The sequence below is a fragment of the Oreochromis niloticus genome, linkage group LG7 (genome assembly GCF_001858045.2).
Source record: "Oreochromis niloticus isolate F11D_XX linkage group LG7, O_niloticus_UMD_NMBU, whole genome shotgun sequence".
Lineage (NCBI taxonomy): Eukaryota > Metazoa > Chordata > Actinopteri > Cichliformes > Cichlidae > Oreochromis > Oreochromis niloticus.
The window spans coordinates 21284139-21312044 of NC_031972.2; the positions used below are offsets into that span (position 1 = coordinate 21284139).

General features: G+C 39.4%; 3 protein-coding genes and 1 long non-coding RNA gene across 6 annotated transcripts in view; 1 reads left to right on the plus strand and 3 right to left on the minus strand.

Annotated features, from left to right (window-relative positions):
- Positions 1 to 976, minus strand: part of abl1 (c-abl oncogene 1, non-receptor tyrosine kinase) — a 32375-nt gene extending 31399 nt beyond the window's left edge. Inside the window, exon 1 of the mRNA XM_005470342.4 lies at positions 403 to 976. The gene's annotated coding sequence lies outside the window, so the exon portion shown is untranslated. The remainder of the gene's footprint in view (positions 1 to 402) is intronic.
- A 1836-nt stretch (positions 977 to 2812) lies between these two features.
- Positions 2813 to 7157, minus strand: exosc2 (exosome component 2). The gene is made up of 9 exons (XM_003453867.5): positions 6986 to 7157; positions 6535 to 6636; positions 6397 to 6442; positions 6175 to 6264; positions 5965 to 6030; positions 5816 to 5884; positions 5127 to 5303; positions 3624 to 3752; positions 2813 to 3043 (listed from the first exon to the last, which is right to left on the minus strand). The coding sequence occupies exons 1-9, from the start codon at positions 7105 to 7107 to the stop codon at positions 2963 to 2965; spliced, it is 882 nt and encodes a 293-aa protein (XP_003453915.1). The 5' UTR covers positions 7108 to 7157; the 3' UTR covers positions 2813 to 2962.
- A 1198-nt stretch (positions 7158 to 8355) lies between these two features.
- ric1 (RIC1 homolog, RAB6A GEF complex partner 1) overlaps positions 8356 to 27906 on the plus strand; it is a 39922-nt gene continuing 20371 nt past the window's right edge. Inside the window, exons 1-2 of one of the 2 annotated variants that reach the window (XM_005470340.3) lie at positions 8356 to 8968; positions 14054 to 14161. In XM_005470340.3, the coding sequence (XP_005470397.1) occupies positions 8828 to 8968; positions 14054 to 14161 (249 nt within the window). In that variant the 5' untranslated portion in view covers positions 8356 to 8827. The remainder of the gene's footprint in view (positions 8969 to 14053; positions 14162 to 27906) is intronic. The other variant, XM_005470339.4, reaches the window with a different exon arrangement.
- LOC112847380 (uncharacterized) lies at positions 19272 to 27396 on the minus strand. 2 transcript variants are annotated; one of them, XR_003220895.1, is made up of 4 exons: positions 27304 to 27388; positions 26991 to 27198; positions 21682 to 21798; positions 19272 to 21579 (listed from the first exon to the last, which is right to left on the minus strand). It is a non-coding gene; the product is annotated as an uncharacterized LOC112847380 (long non-coding RNA). The 2 variants fall into 2 exon arrangements; XR_003220894.1 differs by having other exon boundaries at positions 26991 to 27396.

The following is a 27906-nucleotide window of genomic DNA, read 5'->3' on the forward strand; positions in this document are numbered from 1 at the left end:
CATTAAAACCTCTAATCTAGGTTAAGCTACACTCATATTTATTACTGCTATCTGCCATTTACATTTTATTCCGCACAGTTGGTGTGGAGCACCCACAATTTAGTTGTACAATAACAATAAAGGGCCATTCTATTTTATTCTATTATAGATATGCAAAAAAACTGCCAAGTGTTAGATTTAAAAACTAGTCACGGAAAGAAAAAGCAAGAAAAGTAGCAAGTATTGATAGCCATAACATTACTGCCCTTATTTTATTGGAATAGCAAAGTTAAAAAGAAAAAAAAAAGAAAGATCATTTAATCATCAGTAACAGGCACTGAAGTAAATGTGCCACATAAAGCAAACTTTTGCTCTAGTTACGAACGCCGTAGGGAGTAAAAACAAGTGTTTAGAGAAACTTACACGGTCACAGAAACATTTATGTGGCTTGTTAGCTGGCGACCTTATGCTAATGTTGGAGATAGCCATGAAAGCTAACCAACGTCTGCTGGTGGTATGCAGCGCCAGACCCTTAAATGCACACCAAGCAGGCAACAGTTGGCTGTCGCTGGCTCGCTGGTAGGGAAACCGCCGACAAGTGCACTTAAACGTCTCACAAAAACATGATTTGACCGCCACCCTTTCAAGACTTTGCAGCTGGTCTTTCCAAAGCCACAGTTGGTTTCAAACTTCCGTGTCCACTTTTCTCGTCTTGCGGAGTTTCTTCCCCTGCGGTACCCGGACTAAAAGGCACTTCAATCAAGGCAAATCGAGGCAACTCAGCGGGGCAGAGAGCGATGACTCTTTTTACAAGTCCTTTCCTCTGTTCACAGTCGCCGAGCTCTTCGTTACCGAACCCCTGGCTCTCGTACTTATTCATAGCTTTCACGTGAAAATCGCAGCAGTAAACTTTGGCGGAGTAGTAGTTCTGTAGCTGGGGCCGCCATACTTCCATACGCAAGGTGGTTTACTGGGTGTGTGGGTGGGGCGACGTACGACGTCACGTGCGTGCGTGGACTAGCACAGGAGGACAAGAGCAAAGGTTTTGTTGTGCTGGAAGAGCAACAACACTGCAGCCACGCTGAGGCAGAGAGAGTACGCTCACACAGGGGAGAAAAGCTGAAGGTCCACAGGTTAAAGGTTCATCCACCCACACATATAATGGTGGATTTTATCAAAGCCATAAAGAACTCAATGCTCAAGAATATGATCTAGCCCAGGCCTAATAGTTTTAAGGATATATGCATTTTGGCATATCAAACTATGAAAACACTTGATTCTTTTCTTACAGATAAATTACACAAATTTAGTTACTTTACTCAGTTTTAAAGCATCTAACTCAACATTTATCCCACTTTGAAGTACTTATCAGAATCAGGGGTGGCATGTTATCAGGATCTCTGTAGGGAGTGAACCTATGATTGTATATAAATATATATTTTACACGATCTATGGGAATTTACCTAATTTAAATCTCTAACATATATATTGTTGTGTTCAGGTGTGTTGTCATTATTCACTTTAAGGGAACTTAAAGACACTAAAAGCAGAGAGAAGTCACAAACTTTCTTCACAGGGTTAGCAAGGGATTCTTACAACCGCAAGAAAGATATTATACAAATCTAACCTACATGAGAGGTGTCAGGGGAAAGCATTTATTGTCCAGGAGGAAAATTAGAATAAAACTACAGTTTACAGTACCAGTGAAGTGGCAAATACCAAAGCCATACTCATACTGTGAATCATGGTGGTGGAAACATTATGGTTTGGGTTTGCTTTAGGTTTTCCACTGTCTCAGTGACTGGGCAGTTTGGGCAACTACTGAGTCAACTATGACTTCTGAATTTTATCATAGAGTTCCAGCTGCTCAAATATTTTTACAAGCTAGTGACCCCTAGCACATTAGCAAACCCACCAAAGGATGTGTAAAACAGAAGAAAAGGAGGTTATGGAGCAACCTATTCAAGAAAAGTCCCATTTCATCATTATTTAGCCGTTTAAAGTGGATGGATTATGCAAGAATACCCTCAAAAACCTAAAATAATAACTAAAAACTACCAATTTCCATGGGATCTACACACTTTATTTCACAACTATAGTATGCTCAAGTATAGTCTTGCACCACAGATGTTTTAATAATGCACACAGACACCATTAAAACCATTAAAATGGTGATTATACGTAACCTTTACTGCTGACGTGAGAAGTTTGTTCTTATGAGCTCAACCAATAGATCAGATTAATGTCTAATAAATTAACATTAAAATGACTGGAGAAAGAGCTCCACAACTTTGAAACTTTCCTGTTGCCAACATGTGTTTGGCACACCACAAACAGAACAACCAGCTGATCCAGTTTGAAAGAGTGTAAATAAATAATGCGTAACTTGTTGCAACGATACAAAAAGATCATTTTAAACAGCACCGTCACATAATCTTAGTAAAGGGTCATTAGTAACTACACGGAAAAGTTCAAGAAATCTTTTTCATGTATCTGAAAGAAGACCAAAAAAAAAATTGGCTACTATGTCAGATTTTTAAAATTGCCCAATATCGATATTAAAAAAAAAAAAAAAAAATCCTGTAAGAACTAGAGGCCAAACAATAAAGGTTTCCAGACACGTTTTTTCCTTGTTCACAGACAGACCACACTGAGATGCAGTGAAAATTTATAGAAATCACAAAATTTATTGTATACAGCTTATATATATATCACATATGTTAAAACAATGATTGACTATTCTTTTGTAAAACTTTAGAATAGCTGAAATGCTGCACACACTGAACAAGTTACACTTCACTTGTGTTTGCTATTAAAAAAAAACAACAACAACAACAATACTGGTTTCCTTTAATAAAACACGTTGGACTTTGACAATTTAATTATATCTCTAAGAAAATAAAGCTAATTCAGCTTTCAGATCAGTGGTCGGGTCCACAGCTGGCCTGATGTGATTTTGACTTCTGACAAAGCTTTGGGCTCTTTAACCCTCCTGTTCCAAGAGCTTCTGATGCGTCAACATTACAATCTCCTCCATCACCTCGGGTTTTAAGATGTCCTTCACCTACAGAGACAACATAAATCAAAAGCATAACCACATACACCCATGGATGTACATGTTTTCAGTCTGTGTTTATGGTAACAGAAAGTGTTTTTATTGAGTTGCAGCTTGAGCGCGAGTGCACAGTAACACTTTATATGGGTTGGCTCGATTGTAAATATAATACAGAAGAAAAATGTGCCACATAGCGGATAAGCTGTTGATATATGCTGATATCATTGCAAGAGTAGTGTTTGCGAGAAGCATGGGCGATTAAGTCATTTGTTCCCCACCCCAAAGGGCAATGAAATCAACCATGACTGTTCCACACTGCAAAAACAGCCGAGTCAAAGTTGAGAACTGCACAGTATTTTTTCCACTAGTGGTGCCCAGGAGCTGGACAATTACAGTATGACCACTAGATGGCACAATATGACACAGAAAAGAGTTGGGGGGGGGGGGGTGTTGCAATAGTTTTGTAGACATATTGTTTACAAACATGGAACAACTGGTGTCATTATAACAAAAACAAAAAATGACTGCAAATTCTTGAAACTAAATTATTGACATTACAAAGGATGGTTTTTACTGGAGTGATTCCTACCTGGTGCTGAAGTGACGATTCGTAGCAGTAGAGAACACTGGTGTCATACAGGAGGACTTTGTGCGCAGCCAAAGCCAGCAGGCAGTTTCTCAACCGTGAAATGACCTCTCGATCCGACAGGCTGACAGGCTGAGGAACCAGAGATGAGAGATGCACAAACAAATAAGCTGTGTGTGTACGGTGTAAACCACAAGCATCTGGAGCATCATTACATATTTTATGTTGTCTAGCATAATCAGTTTGAATGAAACAATTCTTCATTCAAGCTCCACATCTCAGCTTTCATTCGATTAGGCTGACAAAAATAAGAAAGAACTGTGTGAGAGACACGCACAGCCCCTTTAATATTTTCTAATTACATAGCTATAACCAATGTCAAACAAAATCATCTAATATGGTAGAAATAAATCCCCTTCAGTCACTGCCTGAAGTCTTCAACTTGCAAACATCTTTTTTTTCTAATGCTCCTTCAGACTGAAGCTGCCTTCAGCTCGTGTTGCTGAAGGTGCTTTTTTACCAAGCCGAGTGCGGCACAGCTGGATCGAAGGTGACCAACTCAAACAGTCAAGGATGCTCCAACTTGATGGAATATTTGGTTGCTCTGGCCTTGCGTTTAGGTTGAATGATGAAAGTTTGTGCATTTGGTTGAAGCTAAGCACACAAAACACTACTTGTGTGAGCAGTAAAAATCATTAATGGATGGCAGCGTTCCCGTTCCATTGACAGCCATGCATGCCCGAGCCTCTTTCCAAGTTTTAGTTCATCAGTCCATAAAAATCTGTTCCAGAACTCTCACTGATTTTGCAAACTACAACCAGGCCTTTCCATTTAGAAAAAAAAATAAAACTGTTCCTTGTGCTGAATGCTTAGGTTCTCTACATATTCTCTCCACTTAGTTTTTCAGTCCACACCTTCATTTTAAAATAAATGTTTAAATTAACTACCTTTTGATACAAAATATACAATATATTAACTATATATTTTTGCTTTTCTGTATCTTGTTACTTTCTTCGTAAGCATGGTCGTGTGTTGAATCCTCCTACTGATAGACAAGAACAGCTCAATACTCTCAGTGAACTTTTAGCAGCCAAGCTGAAAACTAATATTGCAATTACTATTGCAGACAAAACTGCCACATAGTTCTTTCGATCTTGATGTAAACGTACTTAAATCAATGCTCAAACAGAGGCACAGAAGGAAAAATGTGGGCAACCGCCAGTGCTACCCCTCAGCCTCTGAGCAGACACACCTTTGATCTCAGTATGAAAATTCTAGATGGCTTCCTTTTCGAGTTATCGCATTCACACGAGATTTGTGAAGATCAGAGAACTTATTTTGACCTTTGACCTTGAGGTCAAGGCCGCTGAGATTTGAAGTCAACCAAGATTTTTAGTAAATGCACCAATTGTATCAATTTGAAATTCCTACATTTCCTGAAACAACAAGAAATTGTTTTACAAATTCATATGCCCATTGATCAGTAATAAAAATATGGCGTCCTACCTCAAGGCTGGTGTAGAAACCTCCAGCTTCCTCCTCCTGTTGGCCCGGTGTGGGATACAACCACACAAAGCCGTTATTCCCCAGGATAATGGATGCGCCACACGGCAGGTTGTGGAAATGTGTTTTCTGCCTCTTGATCAGAGAAGGGGAAAGCTGGACCAGCACTCCTTGACCCAACTGATAGTCAGGGGAAGTGGAGACAGGGTGTTAGTTTAAATGAAAATGAAAATAACGATTGTTACTCTTATTATTGAGCTAACACAGTTACTCCAGTTTTTGCTTGACTTCCCTGGCATCCTGTCAGTTTTAGGGTTAATTTGAATATTATATTGATTGTTTTTTGGATACTGATTAGGTTGGCCTGGCACAACTGTATTTGTCTGGTCTTATTAATGTCCACACTCCTGTCAGAGCTCTGAGGTCTGCTAATCAGTTGATTAAAAAAAATAGAGCTCGTTGAGCTTTTTCAGTTGTTGCCCTGAGTCTCTTGAATAAGTTTCTTTTTTTCATTAGATCTACCAAAACGGTTTCTATTTTTCTTTACTCAGTTTCTACTTTCCGGCCTTTAAAAAACCTTGACATCTTGCTCGTGAAGTGCTTTGATTAACTTTGGTCATTTGTAATGTGCTATATAAATAAACTTGCCCGTGACTTTTTCACATGTCTTTGTGTACACTGGAATAACTTACTTTTCCATACTTTAAACTGCGGGTGTGAAGTGACAGAGCTCCATCCATGAAGACAGACTGCACCTCTGCCTGAAACCACAGGAAAGGTTCAACACAGATTATATAACTGGGAAGCCAATGAGAGATTATAATAGAGAAGTCAGACTTACACTGATTAGATCTCCTTCCTGAAGATATTCTCTCATGGTCAGCTCATCTTCTGCTGATCTTCTCCTCTAAAAAAAAAAAAAAAAAAAAAAAAGGAAAGAAAAGAAAAGAAAAGAAAAAGAAAAAGAAAAAGAAAAGATGATCAAATATTAATTTTAATATGTCAGCCAAAGCCGTCTTCTCCCAGTGAATCACATTTTCTATCATCTCACCAGCTCTCCTCCTGGCAGGTTTACAGAAGACAGCAAGAGGACAGAGTCCAGTCGGGAGTTTGTCTCCACTTTCCATCTTTTCTGCTGCACCTATACATTTTAAAGAAGAAGAAGAAATTTTCTTTAAAAGCCTTGGAAACCAAAATGAAAACAAGTTGCTGCAATCACTGTCTTTTATTATAACTAGAGCGGCTGTATACGGGAACAAATACTAGGCATTACCTCTGTAATTCTGCCAACCACAACATCTCCAACTTCACCATTAAACCTGCAATCAAAGCACACTTCACAATGTAAGAACGAGTATATAGATAACAGGCCCATCTAAGTCTTTGACTGTTTAAGAGTTCAACCACTCACCTGGTTTTAAGTGGCCTGACACAGATGAGTTTGTCCACCCTCTGCACCTCTCCTGCGACTGAAGCTGTCAACTTGTCGTCATCAACGTAGGTGCCATGACCCCTGCGGACAGACGGTATCAAACATTAGTTCTGAAGAAAACAGCCAAAAAAATAAAAAGAAATAAGGGGTAAAGTGCAGCATTCAGAGGTCACACAAAACAATGCTGCAGTTTATCCGATTAGAGTCCTTATCCGTACTTACTGTGTATCAGTCTAGAAGATAGCAAATGAGACAGGCTGACTTTATGCTCACCTGCTAATTCAGTATGGCCCTGGCTATCATCTGGAGCATTTTTAGTTTATTTTTTAAATTACCTTTACAAGCCAGATACCAGAAACAGACCCGAACAGCAGCACACTCCTGTGTTTGGTTGATTTTCCATAATAATTAAAATAAAACCAACACCTACCTCATGAACCCAGTGTCTGAAGTAATAACATCCCCCGGTACGACCAGATCTTTTCGGTCAAACGCAGACGCTGATAGCGACACGGTTTTTCTAATAGTCGGTAATCTCATATCTGCAGCCATGCTTCTGCCTTTGCTTCTTCTTCTCTTCACTTTTTTGGCGGTATACGGAACTGATAAGAGTTTTACTGCCCCCTACTGACGCGTTAGTTGTATTTATTTACTTTTTTAAACCACCGAGTCTAAATAAATGTATATTAAAAAAAATAAATATATGTCTTATATCTGTGGCGTTAGTGATATATACAAACAGTAAATGTTAATGAGGAGAAAAACTCACAAACACTGTTTCTTTTTCTTCTTTCGCCACTGGCATAATCTAGCTTCTTCCCAGCCTATCTCTAGCATCCTCTGTCACAACAACTGCACATCCTCCTTCACTACATCCATGAATCTTCTCTGTAGTCTTCCTGTTTTCCTCCTGCCTGGCAGCTCCATCTTCAACATCCTTTGTCCCCTATATGCAATCCTTTGCTCCGAACCATCTCAGCCTTGCCTCTCTTGACTTTGTTTTCAAACCACTCAGCCCGAGCTTTTCCTCTGATATACTAATTCCTAATCCTGGCCATCCTGGTGGACTGCCAGTGGTAATCTCAACATCTTCAGCTCTGCAACCTCCAGATCAGTCTCCTGTGTTTTTGTTAACACTAACAAAGACACAGTGCAATTCCTCCTGACCTTCTCTATACTTTATGAAGTACCATGCATAATTTTAAATGTCAGTTCTCCCTTGTCTTCACACGAGCCTGCAGAGTGCTTCAGCATAGTCCTGTTCCACAAGCTTTATTTGATTTGATTAATATGGGAAGAATGATATACTAACATGATTAAAATGCCACGTTATTTTAATAATACTCTCATTCTGCTAAATAGCGCCACATTTCATGAATGGATTTATGAGCTGGATACAAGAGATAAAATTGATGCACAGGCTCTAAATAATTAGGTTAAAAGCTTGTGTGCATATATGTTGATTTAAAAAGAAAAGAGCACATGTAATGTTGATTATGGCTGCAGGATTCAGTGTCCTGGTTCCAATTTTAATATGGAAATAATAATAATTATTATTATCAAAAGAAGAAGTAGAAATAGAAGAAAAATAATTTATTTCATTTAAAAGATGTCAGATAGACTGCAGTCGCACAGTTCAGAAGTCACACCGCAATTAAATTGTTTTTCCCAGGCAATTCCATTTTCACCACCAGGTGGCAGCATCGAGCCAAGCTGCCGCCACCGCCACCTGGATTCGTACAACGGAGCGGTGACGTCAGATGTCAACAGGACGCAAACTTCCACTGTCTCAGCCAATCAGCTTTAAGTCAGACAGACTCTTGGAAAGATGGCGACGGTGAGGCGCAGAGGAGTGAAAACTGGACGCTTTGCTGTTACTAAACACCGCAGATCCACACTTCGCTAGAACCCACACGGCACCGGGTGTGGAAGTTAATCGGGCCGCTCTTGAGTCTGAACCCGCCGTTTGGGGCCGTATGGTGAACCTGCGGGTCTGCGTGCTGTTGTTTTCGGTTACACTTGGACTGCTCATTAGCTTTAAGTTGAAAAGCCAGCGCTAGCCCGGGGCTAGCTGTGTAGCCTCCGTCGGCTGTTTGGAAGCTGTATGGCACCCTTAACCGGTGTCAACACTGGCTTGTATATACCTTATATTTTTGGGGGGTATTTCCGGAGTTGCTCATGAGTCACCTGGATTAAATATTGCACTTAAGGAGGAACAGGGGACCACAGACTATTTGGCACTGCTGCGCCGAGGCGGAGTGAGTTTGCCGTCATGTATTTTCTAACCGGCTGGCCACGGAGGCTGCTTTGTCCGCTGAGGAGCGAAGAGGAGCCCTTCTACATCCAGCCCAGCTCCCAGCGCTTTTACTTCGCTCTGCTCTCAGAGACCCAGCTCAGCGTCTGGTTTAGTCGGGTGAGTTGAAACTCGGATCGGTCTTGAAATCAGCTGACAAAAACAAAAAAACGCTAGCTAAGATATTGGATCTGGTATCGTTTTCATTTCAAACGCATTGCAGCAGAGGGTGATAGCCTGGCCGGCTGCCCTTCATGTTTTATTAAGTGCCGTAAATAAACACGGGGGGAAACTGTGGTGTCCCCAGATGAGTAACTCAAACTACTTCTTTTTTTTTAACCTTGATGTGTTGGCAGAGGGTTCCACGTACACACCTATCAGACTGCAGGTGAACTCGTTACACATCATTACACGTGGATGAGCTGTCGTTCATTACTTAAGTTATAACAATAATTTGACAGCAAAACTCAACCACAGTGGATTGGTGTTTACCTGATAGACGCTTTATAGCAGTTCAGTTTAAAGTTTCCCAAATGTTAGTAAATTGTGTATTTTGGTAGGTGGACTGGTACTATATAGTGCCTTTCTGCTCAGATGAGCATTCAAAGCACTTTCTTACTATAAGTGTTACACACATTCATACAGATGCCTACATTGCGGGGGTCAGTACCTTTGGTATCTTTGGAGGAGTCAGGGAGCAGTCCACGGACCTTTAGATTGGTAGACCACCTACTCTACCAACTAAGCCAAGTACAGCTACCTCTGCTGTACTCATCAGTTTTACTCAGCAGCATACAGGTCAAAGGTTAAGTTACTGTCAACAAAACATTTGTAATAGTGTTCAAAACATGCCATGGCATGTTTTGCTTACCGGTAGTTTTCAGGAATTTAGGCAGCGGAGTTACAAAATAAATGTCAACATTTATCTCAGCACAATAATCAGGCTGTTTATTTTGCATGTCATGGCCACAAATGCATCACACGACAGGAACATTTCACAGTGACTTAAAACCAATCAACCAATGTTAATTCTGTCTATTTATAAACTTATTGGTGCGGTCCATTAAGTTTATAAAAGTTCCAACATGCTGTGCTGCAGCTGGTTTCTTAACAAAACACCAAACTCTGTCGAGCACTGCAACATCTAAAACATCTGGCTTAATTGACTCCATTCAGTCCACTGAACCTGCTGGTATAGAGCCAAGGGAGCAGTGACTTTGAGGTGCGTGGTAACAACATAAACAGGGCTGACCAGATGGCGATGCCAGTGATGTGACATTTGGACAGACTGTAGAAATTAGTGGTAGGTCAGGAGCTTGTCAAACACATGAATGCTTTATTGGCAAGCTCTTCTTCCCAAGAAATGCAAATAAAAACATCAAGGACTTGATAAGTTGTTGAAACGAGGGTTAATTGATTAAGTCTAACAGCATAAGAAAAAAATATATGCGTATATTTAAATATATATTTTGAGTCATTGCATGTGGGATTCAGGTGATGTTTGACATGGTGGCAGCTTCATCATATTAATTCCTGTTTTTCACACTTTTTAAAAAAAAATCTAAAATGTAAAAAAAAAAAAATGCAGAGAGTAGACGTGGTTTCTCTTTTACTGTTTCCAGGGAACTTCTCTACCCACTAAGCTCAGCTTTCAATACCATAGAAATGTGGAATGGGTCATGAATTGTTTGGTGTGCCTCCATTTTAGTACTTCTTCAGTATCTTCATCAACATCATACAGAGTATTTTGAATTCTTCCGTGTTGGCCTTGTTTATTTGGACGTTTTTGCCATGGTGACATGGAGAGGGAGCATATGATTGATTTTTATAACCTGCACTTGGGTACATTGTTTATAACGGTCTGTGATACACAAACATGCACACACACAGTCTGAATATTATTGAGTTGTGGCAACAATGGATCAGGGTTACAGTTAATTTCCCGAGACCTGCACAGGATGCGACCTTGTTTTGTTTCCCCTCTTTCTTAAGAGTTCTGAGTGCCTGCAAGTATCCGTGGGGCATCCAGGAAAAGGAATGTCGATTGGAGGAACTTCTTCCTCTTAACATGTGCTGGTCACCCCTACTAAGTCCATTGTGTCCTTCAACTTTTCTGTAGAGCTTAGGGGTTATCAGATGGCTAACATCAAGCTACTGCAGGGCTACCAGAGGAAGAAGTAATTTAGAATTTTAAACAAAATAAGGAAACAAAAGTTGGTGAACTAAATAGCACCAAAAATTTAGCTTAGTTGTTTTGTTCAGTCTTGCCAACTGATTGAAAGAAAGTACCAAAAGTACAGACTAACCTCACTGTGATGTTTCCTTTCAAATCCAGTGTGTTGATGTAGAAAGACAAAAGTAAGCTATTGAGCTGCCAACTTGTCAGTGTGCTACGTCTATTTAACTAAGTTTTGCTTTTCCTATTGAGGAGTTGGGTGTCTGTTTCCATCTGGTTCAGGTGTCATTGGCATTATTAAATTTTAATTGTATGAAAGCGACACCATAAGGCAGGAATGGTGAACCCTGTTGTGTCATTACAGTGAGTAGATACCAGCATTAAAGTTGTACAGCTGGAATTACATTACTGCTTTACCTCACCGTAGCCAGTGCCCTATTTTTTCTGTAATACCAAACCTTTTTTATATGTTCTCAATGGAAACCGATTCAACAGCCTTAGACTCCAGGATGCCATACATACTTTGAAAATGATTATGGTGCTGATTGTGCAAGTGGAAGGACTGGATTAACTGAATCAAGAGAGGTCACCAGAGTGAAGCCCACACATGAAAAAGCTCGATTACCACTTTCATTGGCAGTAAAATCAATTGGCAGTCATACTTTTGTAGCAAGTCTCAAGCTTCCATTATTGCTGATGATCTGTGCTGTTATTGTTGAATGTTGAATTGTACTGCGCCAGATGCTTGATCTTAAGAAACCAAATATTTTCACTTTTTTTTTTTTTTTTTTTTTTTTTTTAAAACCAACATTTCTCTTCAGCAGCTGTTTTAAAACTTGAAAATTTATTGGTTGGAGATACATGTTTTCTTTTTGAAGCTGCAGGCTAGTTCTTATTTTGCCGTAGAGAGAATAAAGTGAGGTAAACTAAGGGTGATAGCCTCAAGCATACAGTCGTGGTGATAATTATACTTGCAGATATCATAGGCATGAATGTCATGTTAACTTTGGGCTTGCAGTGATTTCTCTGAACTGTTTTTTTCCAGGGTGATTGTGCAGCATACATCTTTTAAAACACAAGAATTAGGTGCAGAACTTTGAATTCATTTTGGATTTTTCTTAAATCACACAGGGTTAAAAGTTTACTTACTGGCTCAAATACGTAAGTACATCCCCATTATATTTGGTATATTACTTAGCAAGTTGCACTTCGACCAGCTGCTTTTGGTAGCCATCAACAAGCTTGTAGGATCTTTCTGGCTGGATATTTGACCACTCTTCTTGGCAGAATTGGTAGAATTAATTTCAATTGATCAGTTTCCAGGTACAGACCATGGTTTTTAATCGTAGTTCACAAATTGTTTATAAGGTCGACGTTAAAGCTTTGGGAAGACCATTCCAAAAGTTAAATATTAGCCTTCGTTTTCTGTTCCAAAACCAATTTTGATGTGTGTTTCGGATCATTGTCTTCCTGGAACAATGGAACATTCAACTGTGTCCAAAGTTCGACTGTCTAACTCTTAAGTAAGGGTGAAGTTAAAGAATTTGGAGGTAGTCCTCCTTTGTTATTCTATCCAATTTGTGCAATGTGCAAAGGGCAGCAAAATGGCCCCAGAGCGTGATGCTACCACCACCATGGTTGATAGTTGGTACAGTGTCCTCAGGTTTGAAAGCTTCACCTTGACTCCTCCAACCATAACTGTCATTGCAACCAAATAACTGTTTCTCATCTGAAAATAAAATGTTTCTTCAGAAGGCATTTGGCTCCTGAAGGCAAATTTAATTAGAGCTTTGAAGGTGTCGATTTTGGTGCAAGGGCTTCTTTCTTGGTCGACACCTTCTCAATCCAAACTATGTAATCATGCTTCACTATGGATGGTGATGCTAGTGATCCAGCATTTTCCAGGTCGTTGAAGGCTTGAGCCTTGGAGGTTTTGGGGTTGTTGCTCAGCATCCTAGCCAACTGCTGCTCATCTGAGGGTGACAGTTTGGGTTAAGCAGTCCCTTTGGAAAAGTGGTGACACATTCAAGTAACTTGGACTTAAGTACATTTGTTTGAAATATGTATTTGTTTAGAAATGGCTTCCTGTGTCAACTTGTGTAAATCTCAAATTCTCCTTCTTAGGTCATCACTGAGTTCCTTGGAATTCCCCATTGTTCTCAGTATGGGTCAGTCCAATGAGTGCTATCAAACAAAGCATTTTTATGCTGCCAAAGAAAAACCACCAGTTGTAGTCAATCATGATCACTAACGAGAATTTAATAGGCCTTGGTCTTGCCAATTTAAAAGACATTGTAGAATCTTGTGCACCCAGTTCTCGTTTTTTAAAGTCATTATAGATTTATGCTGTAAGGTCATTCAACCCTGGAAAAAGAACAGTTCATGAAAGTCATGAAAAGCCACAAAATTGCCATGACATCTATGCCCATGATGGCTGTATGAGAACTTCGCAACACACCTGTAGTTTATCCGTTTTGCATGATAGAAACAGAAGCCTCAACATGCTTTTGTTTTCTCAGTAAAAATATATTTGGGGCTCACTAGGTAGGAGATTTTTGGCATCAGTGAGGCATTATAGTCATCCCATTTTTGGAAAAGAATTTCAAATCAAATCTGTATTTCTTCTTTGCCAAATACCCACCATTTGAGGCAATAAATCATTCCAGACAAATCCCCTTCCAACACATTGGCTGACAAATATCTTTATAGATTATCTCTGTCAATCACAACCAGCACTAGTAATAAAGCTGCTGTCATCTTGTCACACTGACATTGTTTACTGGGCTGCAGCCTGAGATTTATTTATTTATTTATTTATTTTTTGTAGATGGATGAGTTACTGGCTGTCACACAGCAAGTTTTTTTGTTTTGTTTTTTTAACCATTTTAAAAATATTTCTATATTAATTACTTGATACAAGAGGTATGCTGTTTTCTTTTGTACCTCCAGTGTTATTTTTAATATTGAATCAGATGATTTTGACCTCCAGAGCTCACTTTCTTTCCCATATTTCTGTTTCCCACCCACAGCCCAGTGTTTTGATAGTCAGCTATATCGAGTCTGCAAAGGCAGCGGCTCAGTTTGGCTTCTACCAGAAAGCAGAATGGAAACCAGACGACTCAATGATAGCTGTGGCGGTAAGTACACCATTTGGCAATGTCATATCATATTTGCAGTTTGACTGATCAGCTTACGTCCTCCCCCAAGCTCTGTTACTGCAAAACACTAAAGTGGATACCAACTGCAGAAACGGAGTTTTGACTCAATTTCTCTGGGACAAATTGTGTCGCTTATTAGAAACATCAACACATATTTTTCAGACCTTTTTATTTGTGTTGGCAAAAGTGTTGTCAAACAATCATATATCACAATTATGACTTGGTTAAGCAGAGTCTTTTCTGGCATACACAAACATATGTCTTAGACGTCTGACTGTTCACATAAGCACGATTGGTTCGCATGCAGTTAGTCTGTGCTGCCTTCTTACAAGAACTCTGCCTGCTTCTTTCTTTCTTTCTTTCTTTTTTTTTTCTAAATTGGTTGCAACATCAAAAACTCTTCGGTGTGCATAAAAAACCCCAGTTAAAAAAGGTCAAAAGCAAAATCATGTTATGTAATATATAACATGTCGCACCCAGGAGTGGGCGATACAGCTTCACAAGTATATCACAATATTTAAAGGAAATTTGCAATAATTTTTTTGACAACATAGAAAACAAATTGTGAACAGTGTTGGGTTTTTTTGTTTTGTTTTGTTGGTTTTTTGATGCCCACAAGTTGCTGCATTCATAAGTTTAAATAAATGGGTGTTTTCCATCCTCCTTATGCACCGAGCTACTTTAATTGATGACCCACATCCTGCTTTGAAGTGTGTATCTACCGAGCGTTATGGTGCTCTAGTTGTAACACGACACAAGTCAAAAGTTGACACAAACGTAGCCTCGGTATCTTTTCTAGAAATTTAAGGAAAAGTATAATATGACTGTGTAACATTTTAGTTTAACAATAGCTAATGCTGGAATTTGTCTTCTTCCTGATATTGTTTTGTCTTTGATCGAGTTTTATAACTAGCTGCTTAATGCCCTGCTTTTCCACCACGTAACCAAATCAATAATTTCCATCCACTGTTTGCTCTTCCTGTCATGGTGGGGGGGTCATTTGTTTACTTTTTGGTTGCACATGACCAGCTGCTAGCATCTCGTCATTTACAGCCTGATTGTGCTCACCTGTGTGGTTTTCTTTTTGCCTCAAGTGGGCAACATGTTAGTTGTTTCCATCTTTAGTGGGAGCAGTTTTACCTGTGCTGCTTTGGAGGTTTTTGAAGTAGCTCCCTTTTTAGGTTACTAAACTGTCATCAGAGGCTGACACACGGCTCTTACTGTCAGACATGCCTGGTTGGATGCGCTAGGGAGCATAAATACATAGTTAGAGTAAAAGTTTATGCTGGGATTGGTGTTGTACATGACTGTCTGAAATCACTAATAAACATCTCTGTGTATTATGGTTAGTTTGTGCAACATTAATCACTTTTCTTACCAGTGAAGCTCAATATTTGATAGACACAGATGATGACTGTTGGGATTTGTTACATATGGAGATTTAATTAGTGGTTATATGATGCTTGTGAATGTAGCACTTTTACAGTAATATTAGTAGGACAAATTCAAAGAGAGGAAAATTAAGCTTTCCTACTCTTGGAGACCCATGTACAAGGTGTTCACATGGCAGTGAGAATAGCACTGAAACACAAGTCCATGTCATCAGACTTCACTTTCAGTCACACATACAGCAGCGTTAAGTATGGTGTGATATTACTGTGAAGTTTCCATGTTTAAGGGCTATAATATAACGGTAAATATAATATTAACACAAGAAATATAACAGTTTGTGGATAAAAATAAGACAGAATCACACAAGCGACATAAGCCATATGGCCTCGCTATTCAATAATAGTCATTTTAAAGATCATTTTAGGTACCTGTTGTGAGTATTTGTACATGAGTGTTCACAATTCTGGCATTTTTGATTGAAAAATATGAACTCTTGACGTACTGTCAGGTCCATATGTTTCAGAAAAGCACGTTTGATGCTAAACACACTTTGACTTGTGTCAGGTTTGCAACTTTCAAAAGGACACTAGCAGCTCCGGGTTTAATGCTGCACAAACGGAATAGCCTCCTAAAAGCAATTTGAACATGTGCTGCAGCATTCAAAAGTCTACGGGAGCTGTGTAAGTAAATAACAGTGAAACATCAGCAATGACGCAAAGAATTGTAAAAGTGTAGACGGTTAGAGATAATTTAGACAAGATTAGCATGCTGTAAAGCACAGGGAATGTTGAAGGGAGACTAGTTGCGGAAGAACAGAAAGGATTTCACAGTGACGCAACAATGTCTGTGCTGTGGTTACATTTTGCTCCTTATCTATAGTGTCATACTTTGTCCTTTGCTGAACATTGTACACTGATTAAATATACAGTTGGCTTGAAGTGAAGCAAAAAATGAATTGGTCACAAAAAAGATCGATTTATTTGACTCTCTTTGACATGAGGGACAACTTTATAACTAATGTATATCAAGATGAAGAATATTTTGTGCCTGTAGCATGTTATCTAGATTCTTCAATGGGCATGCTTTATTATGGCAACAGAAATGGTAGGGCTTTAAAAGAAGTTTTTGTTATTTAAATGTAACTATTTTAATGATAATTTGGAAACGGCGGAGTGAAAGCCTGCAAATGTGGATTTGTTTGGGGTTGTTTTTTACCTTAAGAAAAAGAATAATTTTGGTGACCAAAAAAAGAAAGAACTCTATGTTAAAGAGCACTAATATGTAGATTAGAAGCTGTACAAAATGAGATTACGTTTGTAGAGATGTTATAATTGTCCAGAAGATCTTACCATGTTAGTCATGTGGCGATGAAATGTTCTTCCACCATCTGTTAGCATTTAAGCACACATGCTTATTGATATTAATTTAGACAGATATTTCCTTTACTGTCACATCGCCACATCTTAAAAGTGTGTTTGTGTGTGTACATCTGCATGCTGTAAAATATAAATGTTCAATTGTAATCACTAGTATATGTTGCCTGTGACTAGGGATGGGGACCGGTTCTGACATAAACGGTAGTAACCAGACCGAAAAGCAGCGCACATTTCGGTGCTTTATTTCGGTGCTTTTTTTTTTTTTTTACTGAGATGTCATACACTTTAGATTCTAGCCACTCATTTTACCTTTGCAAGCGTAGTAGGCAGGCCCAGGTACGTACGTTCTTTTAGAGCAGAGCTACAGATTAAAAACGCCCAAGGCGAAGCGGTCAAAAGTCTGGCTGTACTTCACAGCAAAAGATGCAAACTCAGCAGCCTGCAACAAGTGCTTTAAGCTGATACTGTGCAAAGGAGGTAACAGCTCGAATCTGATGAAACACCTGGCGACGCATAGCGTTTTTTTAAAAGCCGAGAAATGCACCGTATTTGATAGCTTGCTGCGAGACCTCACACCGTGCACATCTACTGCGGGTGTGGTGCCTGTTATCGGACCCGGAGTTAGCAACATCCCCCGAAAACCCGAAGAGTAGAGTCCTGGCCCCTAGCCCTGCCAGTGTAGCAGAAATGACGACGGATGATGATGGCAGCAGCAGCTGTTCTTGTCTGCGTGAGTAGCTTCATGTTGTCCGTGTGTAATTAACGTTGAGTACGCTAACCACATTATTAAATTAATGCGCGTAAGGTGAACTAGCAAACACCGTCGTAGTTACATGCGGCTGTCTTCTTGTTTGATGGCAGATACTCCCTTCACCCTGGCCAAAAAGGCTAAAATGACCAAAGAAAAAGTGGGAAACAGCTAAACATGAGAGATTTTTGGACAAAGTTTGTGTTTTTTCCATTGATTAAGCACTGCTTCCAGCCAAGAGTTTTACCATAAATCCCTTATAGCTGCAGAAAAGGCTAACATTGTTATCTTTTTACAAAAAAACAGCTGAACATGAGAGGTTTTTGGACAAAGTGTGTGTTCTCCGTTTCAAAAGTACTGGTTTGGTACTGGTATCGGATAAAACCTAAACGATACCCATCCCTACCTGTGACCCCTCTCTGTGTTGAACTAATGTCTTCTTCAGCAAAGTAACAGACGGACGTTGCATCTGTTGTAAACATACTGATGCACATAAAGAAGGATGAGCAGTCTTAGTGGAATCGGGCTGTTTATCTTCTCTTGCATGCAAAAAGAGGGAGCTTGTGGGGATAAATGTTTGATAGGAACTCGTCTCATATATTATCATCTAGTTCCATTCAAAATTTCCTACCTTGATACCTTGTAAGAATGCCTGCTGTACATACAGGAAGTCGTTGGTTACAGTTAGTCATGATTGTTAGCTGAGCCACTGGGATTACCTAACCTGACACTTCCTTCAGACAGTTATCTCACAAAACGAGTAAAAGTGTCTAAGTCAGAAGATGACTCAAGCGGGTTCTAAAGGCCATGTGATCAGCAACACATAGCACGACTGCCAAGACAGAAAACAAAAGGATAGGCATCAAAACAACCCTCACACAGAGCATTGATTCATTAGGATCATTAGTGTCTGCTCCAAAAAATCCACTGCTTTGTGTTTGGGTGTGCTTGTATCCATGCTTGCAAGTGTTTAGACTCTGTGAACAGCCAGAGGATGAGGAGTTTTAACTGTGTAATTTTTAAATTTACTTTGAATTTTCTCTTAATATATACTCTAGCTGGCCACTTTATTAGTTACACCTTGCTAGTACTGGGTTGGACCCACTTTTGCCTTCAGAACTGCCTTCATTCTTCACGGCATAGATTCAACAAGGTGCTGGAAAAATTCCTCAGAGATTTTGGTCCACATTGAAATGATGGCATCACACAGCGTCACGCGGTTGATGCAGATTTGTCAGGTGATGCATGATGCAATTCTCCAGTTTCACAACATACCAAAGGTGGTCTTTTGTATTGACATCCGGTGACTATGGAGGTCATTTGAGTGCAGAAAACTCGTTTTGATATCAAGAAAACAATTTGAGATGATCTGAACATCATGACATGGTTTGTTAATCTGCTGGAAGGCACCATCAGTGTGGTCACAAAGGTATGGATGTTGAAGTAGTTATTCTCCTTCAACCTGTGGCGTTAACAAGACATTTTTCACCCAGAGAACTGCTGCTCACTGGACATTTTCTCTTGTTCAAACCATTCTCCGTAAACTCTAGAGATGGTTGTGCAGGAAAGTCCCAGCACTTTCTGAAATATTCAGTCCACCAGCAACCACATTCAAAGTCTTCTTTCTTCTCCATTCTGATGCTCACTTCTGTAAAATCTGTCTCAAATAATGCTATGTATGGTCATTTTGCCACTCGGCTATAAATGGCAGAATATCCCCTGTTTATGTTCTGTGGAGTTTGGTATACTTTAGTTACATTCCCTTGCATTTCCATGTAAAAACTGTCAAGGGCACAATACATTGTTCAGAGGTGTGGCAGAAGCTGTGCTTGTTTGTCCCAAAACACTACCTCTTGCCCTTGAATCCATTCTGCAGAATCAGGTGTTAAAGAAGCTGCTCCAGTGTACAGACACTGCAGTGTGCAAAGCAGATATGCTTAAGAAAGTTGCTGAATACAAAAGATGATATTTTCTGATTGGCTTTTATATGTAACGAGCTAGAAAATATGGGAAATATACTGGTAATCCCCCCCCCCCAAAAAGACACTGGAACAAATATTAGTGCAATAATCTCATGATGTTCACCTCTTTTCTCGCTCACCTCTTTTGTCCTTGCTGCAAGAGTGCCAAAATATACATGAATGAATGTTATGAATGTGTTTGAGAAGGCAGTAAGTCTGACTCTGTCCCAGGCTCGGCTGTCAACACAACAGGGAGCAGGTGCAGAAGTTAAAAATACTAGACCCACACACCACTCACTTCCTGGGTTTACTTACTGCTGAAAGGAGTTATGTTCATGCACTTCATTTATTTGGCAAAAATGATGCAACCATAAGAAGTCATCGAGGCTTATAGGTCTTAAGTTTGCATGAAGCATTCACAGGATTTGTGGTGTCTTGACAAGCTGCTTATTCACAATGCCATAAATCCTCACACCTTCATTAGCACTGCAGTGTAATTATAGAGGGAACAGATTTGGACTGCAGAACAATAAAGGCCACCACTGCCCAGGCAGTAGTCCTTAATTCAGCTACCAGCTGTTTTCCAGATGTTTGACTGCAGGCCTTGAGGCTAACTAAACCATAGCTAGGACTATCTTTAGCTCAGTGTGTGTGTGTGTCTGTGAGTGTGAGAATGGTCGAGAAATAAGTAAAGCAACTGACAGAGCAGGGAGAGGGATGGACTTCTGCGTGTGGTTGGAGTCAAGCAAGGATGACGTTCTTCAGACACGGGAAATACTTCTTACCATTTAGCTTTTCTCGTGTGTGCTTTGGGATCTTTCCGAGGCCAAAGTGTTCCCTTTCTGTTTTTAGCCTCTCACACTGCAGCGCTCAGGAAAGTGTTTTCACCAAAGACTTTTTCACTGACCAAGAATGCGGTGCAGTTTTCTATCACACAGATGCACAATATACATACATATATTACTAGCTTACATTTATTAACACATTCTAAGATGAAAAAGGATTAGGTTTAAAAAGGTTGTTTTTTTTGTTTTTAAAGAAGGAACTGAATCCTAAAAGTAAAGAGTCAGCAGTTTCAGAACTGTTTCATATTTTGTAAACACAGGCAGCGCTCATTCCCGTTTTATCTTTATTATATAAACACGCAGAATGTTAATGTGTATGTGATTGTGCGTTTGTATCTATAGGATAATGTGACTTGTTGTAAAAAGTGCTTTAGCAGTTAATGTGGAAAAGCCCTACATAAAAGTAAATGTAAACTGTGTCCTGTAACTATATAACTAAAATTCAGCTGTAATATAAATGCTATATATAAATGTGATTATGGCCTATATATTACATAACTACATAATTATAACTATAAAACTATATCATATATGATAACATCCTATAACTATATATTATTGTTGCATTTAGTTTACAACTTGTAATGAGTAACTGTTACTTTTTGTCAAGTGTAGTTTGGTGCACTTGTTGCAGTTAATAATTTGAGATTTATTTCTGAAGTAGTGAACTCCTCTGCAAAGGCAAGCACAAAGGCTCATGGGACTGGTGCTGTGATCTCAGTTATGTGTTGTTTAGGTGTTTATACTAGTGGACATAAGTAGTGGTTTCCGGTGTTGGTGTGTTACACACTGGCTGTAACAGGCCCTTAAGAGTGAGACTCTCATAGCGATGAATGTTTCCCAGTCGGGTCAGTGTGTAAGTGTGCAGTGTATAGGGCACAGGAATGCAACAAAAAACAAACCAAACAATCAGAAACAGACTTCATGAGGGTGGCCTGAGGGCCTGACGTCCTCTAGTGGCCTCTGTGCTCACTGGGCAGCACTGTGGAGCCAGCTTGCCGTAGAATACCAGGATTGGCAGGTCCACCACTGACGCTCTGTGCTTTTCACAGACGAGAGCAGGTTAACCCTGAGTCTGGAGGAGCCATGGAGAATGTTATGCTGCCTGGAACATTCGTCAGCATGACCGGCTTAGTTAGGCTCGCATGAGACTATGTATTGTTATGTTTTGACCCACCTGATGCTGCCAGGTTGAATGTGAGACTGTCCAGGAGCTTAGTGATGCTCTAGTCCAGATCTGGGAGGAGATGCCTCAGGACACCACCCATCGTCTCATTAGACACATGCCCCGATGCTGTAAAGCAAGCATGCAAGCATATAAGCACCATACAAACTACTGAATTCTGAAATTTTGCAATCAAAGTTTGCGATTCTTTAAAAATCAACGTGACAAACATTAGTAGAGTTGCTTTGAATTCAGCCCTCTATAAGCTGATCATTTTGATTTCCATCAAACGATGGAGCATCCTTTTATTTCTGACATCTTTACCAGTCCATATCAGTGTAGATAACCCAGCACGGGTTTTTTCCTCCTGAGGTCTGATGTGTTTTCAAAGTGTTTCTTTCATTTTTGGAGTAGTGTAAATTAAGATTAAGTGATTTAGCTTCTTTAGGCATCCATAATAAGTTTAACTCACTGCTGTTAAACAGATCTTAATTTTCTGAGACCCTAAGTCTTCATATTTCTTTAAGTAAAAACCAGATTATAGAATTTGGTATCAGAGAGCTCTCTGTGCTGTAACAACCCACTCTCACAACAGTTTATGAAATTGCCACAACATTTAATCTAGTCATTCATGTTCCGCAGTACAAATTTCCTAGTCTTATATTTGTGTCCTTGAACATGACTTTTCATCGGGCTCTTTTTATTTGTACAAATTCATGTCCATAGACATGAAATGCTTTCCACTTTTAAAAGGCAAAAAAAGTGCATTTGGAGGTTGGAGGTGGAGCAAATCATTTTGCCAGCACTCACAAAGACCCAGGTTTGAGTCATACACGTCACAGATGTTCGTTCGTATCACTTTAAAACACGCAAGTATTTAGTTTAGAAAAAAAGATCAGGTTCCACTTCTTTTAAAGCTTTATTTTCTGGGTTGCCATGGTGACACCTACCCGCTTTCTCTGGACAAAATACCTGCTCCTGACATGAAATATACTTCCTATTGAAATGCATTCCTTTCAAGCTGTCAGTGTTCACTGAAACACACACACAAAAAAACGTGACAGTTTGTGTCCATGAACACAAAGAAATGGACCGCTTTTTCACGGCCACTTCATATTTTGTTCTGAGACTGCAGGTTGTGTCAGATGTTGCTATTTGTTATGTGATCACAGAGAGATGTTGTATTTTGTTTTATTTCACTGGTTTTTAAAAAAAAAAAATGTGCTTACTGTTTACTATACTAATGATTAAATCAATATGAATTTCCACATTTAAACAGCACCCATCCTCTGCTGTGTGTTTGCCTCTGTTCGTCTGGCACTTCCACTCTTCTGAGAGTTAAATTCAAAGATACTCAAGATTTAACTACCGCACATATTTCCTTACCTGCCACGAAACATTGAGCATAACTTAAAAAAAATAATTGAAAAAGCTAAACCCAAAAGTAGCGAGAGGTTTCTCCTCTTATGTGCTATCGCATCACCAGCGATTTATGTCTGTTATCGTCACCAATCTTGTAGTTGGTCGTCAAGCCAGTACACTGATTGCCAATCAGGTATCTCGACTTCCCATGGTTCATTTAGGAGTGTTAACATCTGTGTGTGTACTTTGAAACCACACTCGGTAAGACTTAACACGCAACAGTTGTAGATAAACATCACACATCTGTGCTCTGCTATTGCATTATTTATACTTGTTTGTAATCCACACTGAAAGGTATCTAATATTTGTGCATCGTGAGAGTTTGCATCCATTTTTTTCCTTTTTTCTCTTTTTTTGTTATAATGCACTTAAACTCGAGGGAACACTGCAGTGTTATGTCCCTTTGTACTTGTGGAGCCTGTTCAGACATGCAGAAGAGCAGCTCATCGTTCTTTCTGTGTACACGCTTTCTGCTGACTTGTTACTTTTGCAGCAAAAACTTTCAGTCTTTCGTTCCGCTTGCAACACTGAACTGGAGCACTTAGCAGTCAGCTATTTCCCACTTTTCATTTCAGTTTTTAAGCGAGCTTTTTTTCCCTCTTTATTTACCTTTTATTTATGTTTTTTTTTTTTTAAAGTGTCCTTTCTGATCTTCCTCTTTTTCTTCCTTTTTTAATGCAATGCTAAGTCACAGTATAGTCCAAGCTGAAGAAGAGGAAGTTTTAAGTGACAAAAGTGAAAACCCTCTCTGGAGAATTAGAATTTCACTATTCTCTATATTTATCATGTGCCAGGAATACACAAGTGCACTGAAGTAATTTGATACTAAATGATAGATTTCTCTCATGTGATTCGCTTTTTCATAAGACTCTAGTGATCACAACATGGGCACAATGGGATACCAAGCCCTTTACTCTGAGGTTTCTTTAGATGCATCTTTTTTTGCAGACCTGCCCTACTGTTGTCCACGGGTGCTGCAGCTTGAGTTTGTGACTGCTATTAGTCAGAGGGCATAGATGGGGGGAAAAAAAACAAAAGTGACACGTAACTTCCCCTGCCCTGGGTCACTGACTGCCTTTGAATTGCAGTGCGTGCTCGTTTATTGGGTTTCAGCAGAGAATGACTGACATCCTGCCTCTTCCTGTACTATCATATGTGCATGTGTGAACCCACCAAGAGTCCTAGAAACATGGGATGCATCCCAATTGAGGCCTTTTCCCTTAATCTGCGATTGCTTTCATCACAAGCACTCAGTTATGAGATAGGACAGGTTGAAATAAAGCTAATCAAAGGCCCATAAACAGATGAATGGATGTCTAAGTGCTTTTATTTGTTAGTGTGATCAAAACTACAGATTAAAAGGGAGGAGATGCGATGAGTTGCTAAGTTTTTCTGCTTCTGCACCTTCCCTCCCATCTTTGATGTTTCAGTGAGATTCCCTGCAGTTCACATGCTAGTGTCCCTCACATTTCCTTTTTTAAATTTCCTCAGGGGAAGAAAGCCTTGTTTGTTTACTCCATATTATAACTGGCCGTCTGCCGTATTTCTCATTGCCTTCCACACTGTCTGTTTCTATTCCTGCTTGATTTGCGCCTTCCCCAATGCTGCAGAAGGTTTTCGTAACTGTGCTACATAACTATATTTAAATTTATGGCTCTTGATGATAAAATTATAGTCTTTAACAGAAGGCTTTGCCACTAGTCTGAAAACTCAAGCAGTTTAATGAATTCCAAACATTTTCTGTTGTTACAATAGTAGATGTGAAGAATTGTGCATCCTTTGCTGGAGGGTGCACTCTGCTTTTTATTTGTATGTGGATCACACAAGCATGTCAGGCTATTATAACTAACTAGGTCATTGTGATGAGACTACTGTTCATCTAAACTATATATAGTGCTGAAATGAAAATGATGAAGAGGCTGTTTTGTCTCTGTAGCCTGAATGCACAATGACTTTCCTCAGCAGACTAACAGAGAATTCTTCAAGCCCACTCATCCCTCTTTAATTCACTTACACAGTAAATTAGACTCTTGATACACTCTTAAAGGGAAGATCATGTTGATAGAGGGGAAATGAAGTGCAGGTGATTCAGCAATGCATTACATTTTTGTAGAGTATTTTGTGATTCAAGTAAACATCTTTGTTGTGTGGTGATTTCATGGGCACATGTGCAGCCTTTTTACTTTTATTAGTGGTTGATTATCTCATACTGTTTCGACATGAAAATGTAGTCTGTGAAGGTTATGTTTAATGTAGCATCGCTTCATTCCTTAACCTTTCTTTGAAAATAATATTTTCATTGTCTTCAAGGTTAAATGGGGTGCCCTGAGATACATCTGTTTTACGGGTAACTACCACAGTGGTGGTTTTGAGTACGTTGGCAGGTGTTTTGTATGTCTGGATTCTCAGTGTGATAGCATCCCCACTGTGCAAGATGAATCTTTACAGCTGTGTAGTTGAGATCAAAATGAAGGCCTTGTTGGAAGATGTGCAGATTATCAGCTCGAGAAGTACTAAATAAAGTACTGCAGAAGTAGGAAGGTCAAGAAAATACCTTAGGAGAGCTCGCTGGCCTGAGCTCATTAACTCATTCGGGCAAAGGAGTGGTGAGCTTATGCCACAGCAAGTTCACAGTAATCACTGCCAATCCTCTAAAATGAATCAAACTTCCTACCGTGACCACCTAATCAGGTCTTCATACAACCTGTGCTTGATGTTAAAGTCAGATTTGTTGTTTTATGGGTTATAAGCTATGAAACATTCAGGTTTTAATATTATTCATCAATTAATTGACCTTATAAATGATACTAAAAATCTCTAGTTTTCACATTCAAGTCTTTGTGAGCGAGTCTTGAGAAATGAGCAGATAAAGCAGACCTTTTTGTTACTGTATTCTCGTCTTTTTAAAGTTAATGCATTTTGCAGTGTTGTTGGTTTGCAGTTTTTCTTATTTTTACCCATCACTGAGATTTTCAAGGCCGTTGATGGCTTTAACAGACCTCAGTCTGGCTCTCTGTACTGTGTCTGGCAATTACCCTTTTTTCTTCTTGGCTTTTCTTAAAACTGTGGTAACGGCACTGTCACCACACTAGTAAAACCGTAAAGGGTTACTGCCACAGACAGAGCAAAATACTGTCCTACAATGGAGCTCAGCTCAGGAGACCATAAGCAGAAGAAATTGGGTTTCGCTTGTTCTTATTCAAGCACCAGAACAGTCTTTATATGCAAACCCTGGATCGTTATTGTGGACACTGGAGTCAAGAGCCGGTTTCGTGTCATGTTTCATTCCACAGGCTCTCAGTTTCAGCAGTTTCCTTGACTGTGTGTGTGTGTGTGTGTGTGTGTGTGTGTGTACCATAATAATATGATGAAAGACAAGAATTGTATTTTGGGTTTTGTGTCATCGATGGTGTAAGATGCTCTACAGAATGGAGCTTTCGGTGAAAATCAGCCATTTTGAAATGCTAACAAAATTTCGATTATCAGTTTTTTTTTTTAACCTATATAACTTTGAACTGTCTCAACTGGTGAGACAATTCAAGCTTGTGCAGTGAAGGGTCGTGGCACAGATGTGTGAGGTTGGATGTTTATTGTTCTACTGTGGCGTTGGTTGTGTTACAAATATAGATGTGGAAAACAACTTGGGCATTAATTAAATACCAGAAAAATGTGACCAAAAATTTTTTCTAGCATGTTTGTGCAGTTAATCCTTGTGGCCTTACACTCCAGTTTGGCAGACTGACTCTTCTCGAGGCAAACACCACATCAGATGCTCTAGTTGCGTCATTTTTCTTAAGATAACCACTATGATTATAAAAACATAATGATGTTAATTATAAAGGCCTTTAAACTGATCTCAATCATCCAGTTACAGTACTGCAGTGATTGTCATTGCAGACCTGTTGATCCAGACCTGCAGCTTCAGTGTTTTCCGTTCTGCGAATTTAAACTTCCTCCCTTCCTTGCTTCCTCCTCCACCCTCCTGCTGTGATGTGGGCTTTTGTTTCTCCATTCCTTCCATTATCTAGTCTTGATAAAGTGTTCTGTATTAATTGACATCATCTGATGGCACATGAAAAGGATCGCCCAGCTATGGAAACAGCTTCACTGTAACAACAACAACAACAACAACAACAATGCTCGATTCTTACTGTAGCCAAATTATGGTTTGACATTACAAGCAGAAACTGTGTAAAGTCCATATATACTCACAGAAATTTGCAAAAAGGCTTATTAGTCAGACTTAGGGCTGCCACAAACGATTATTTTGATAGTCGACTAGTCACCGATTATTTTTGCGATTAGTCGACTAATCGGATCATGCATCCATTGGACGTAAAACGTACAGCTTATTGCACCAGCAGCATCTGCTCTTATATAACATTAGCTTACAGTTTTAAGTGTTTAGGGTATGTGCTAACTAAAAATAAAGACAAGATGATAGTTTATTAAATTTAATGAGATTTACAGATTGTTTCGGTAAAGTTTAATAAACTCCTTGCTATCTAAAATATAACGGGACACCGGAGTATATTCTCGAGCATCTCACACTTCTGATAATCAGTTGTCTGCTTGACGTTTATTCAGCCGTGTATAAACTATAACTTTAATCTCAGCCAAACCGATTTACTCAGGAACAAATAAAATACTAAAAAAAGGCCAAACAATAACATTTTTAAGTTATCTAAGTGACTTATATATGTTTAACCTGAGTAGCGAAAGACGGTGGTGGGTTAGAAAACGATTTGCCGGGAGTCCGGTGTTCTCACGGGCTCTAGTGAGCCTTGCCCCCGGCTAGCTATCGAGCTAGTGGGT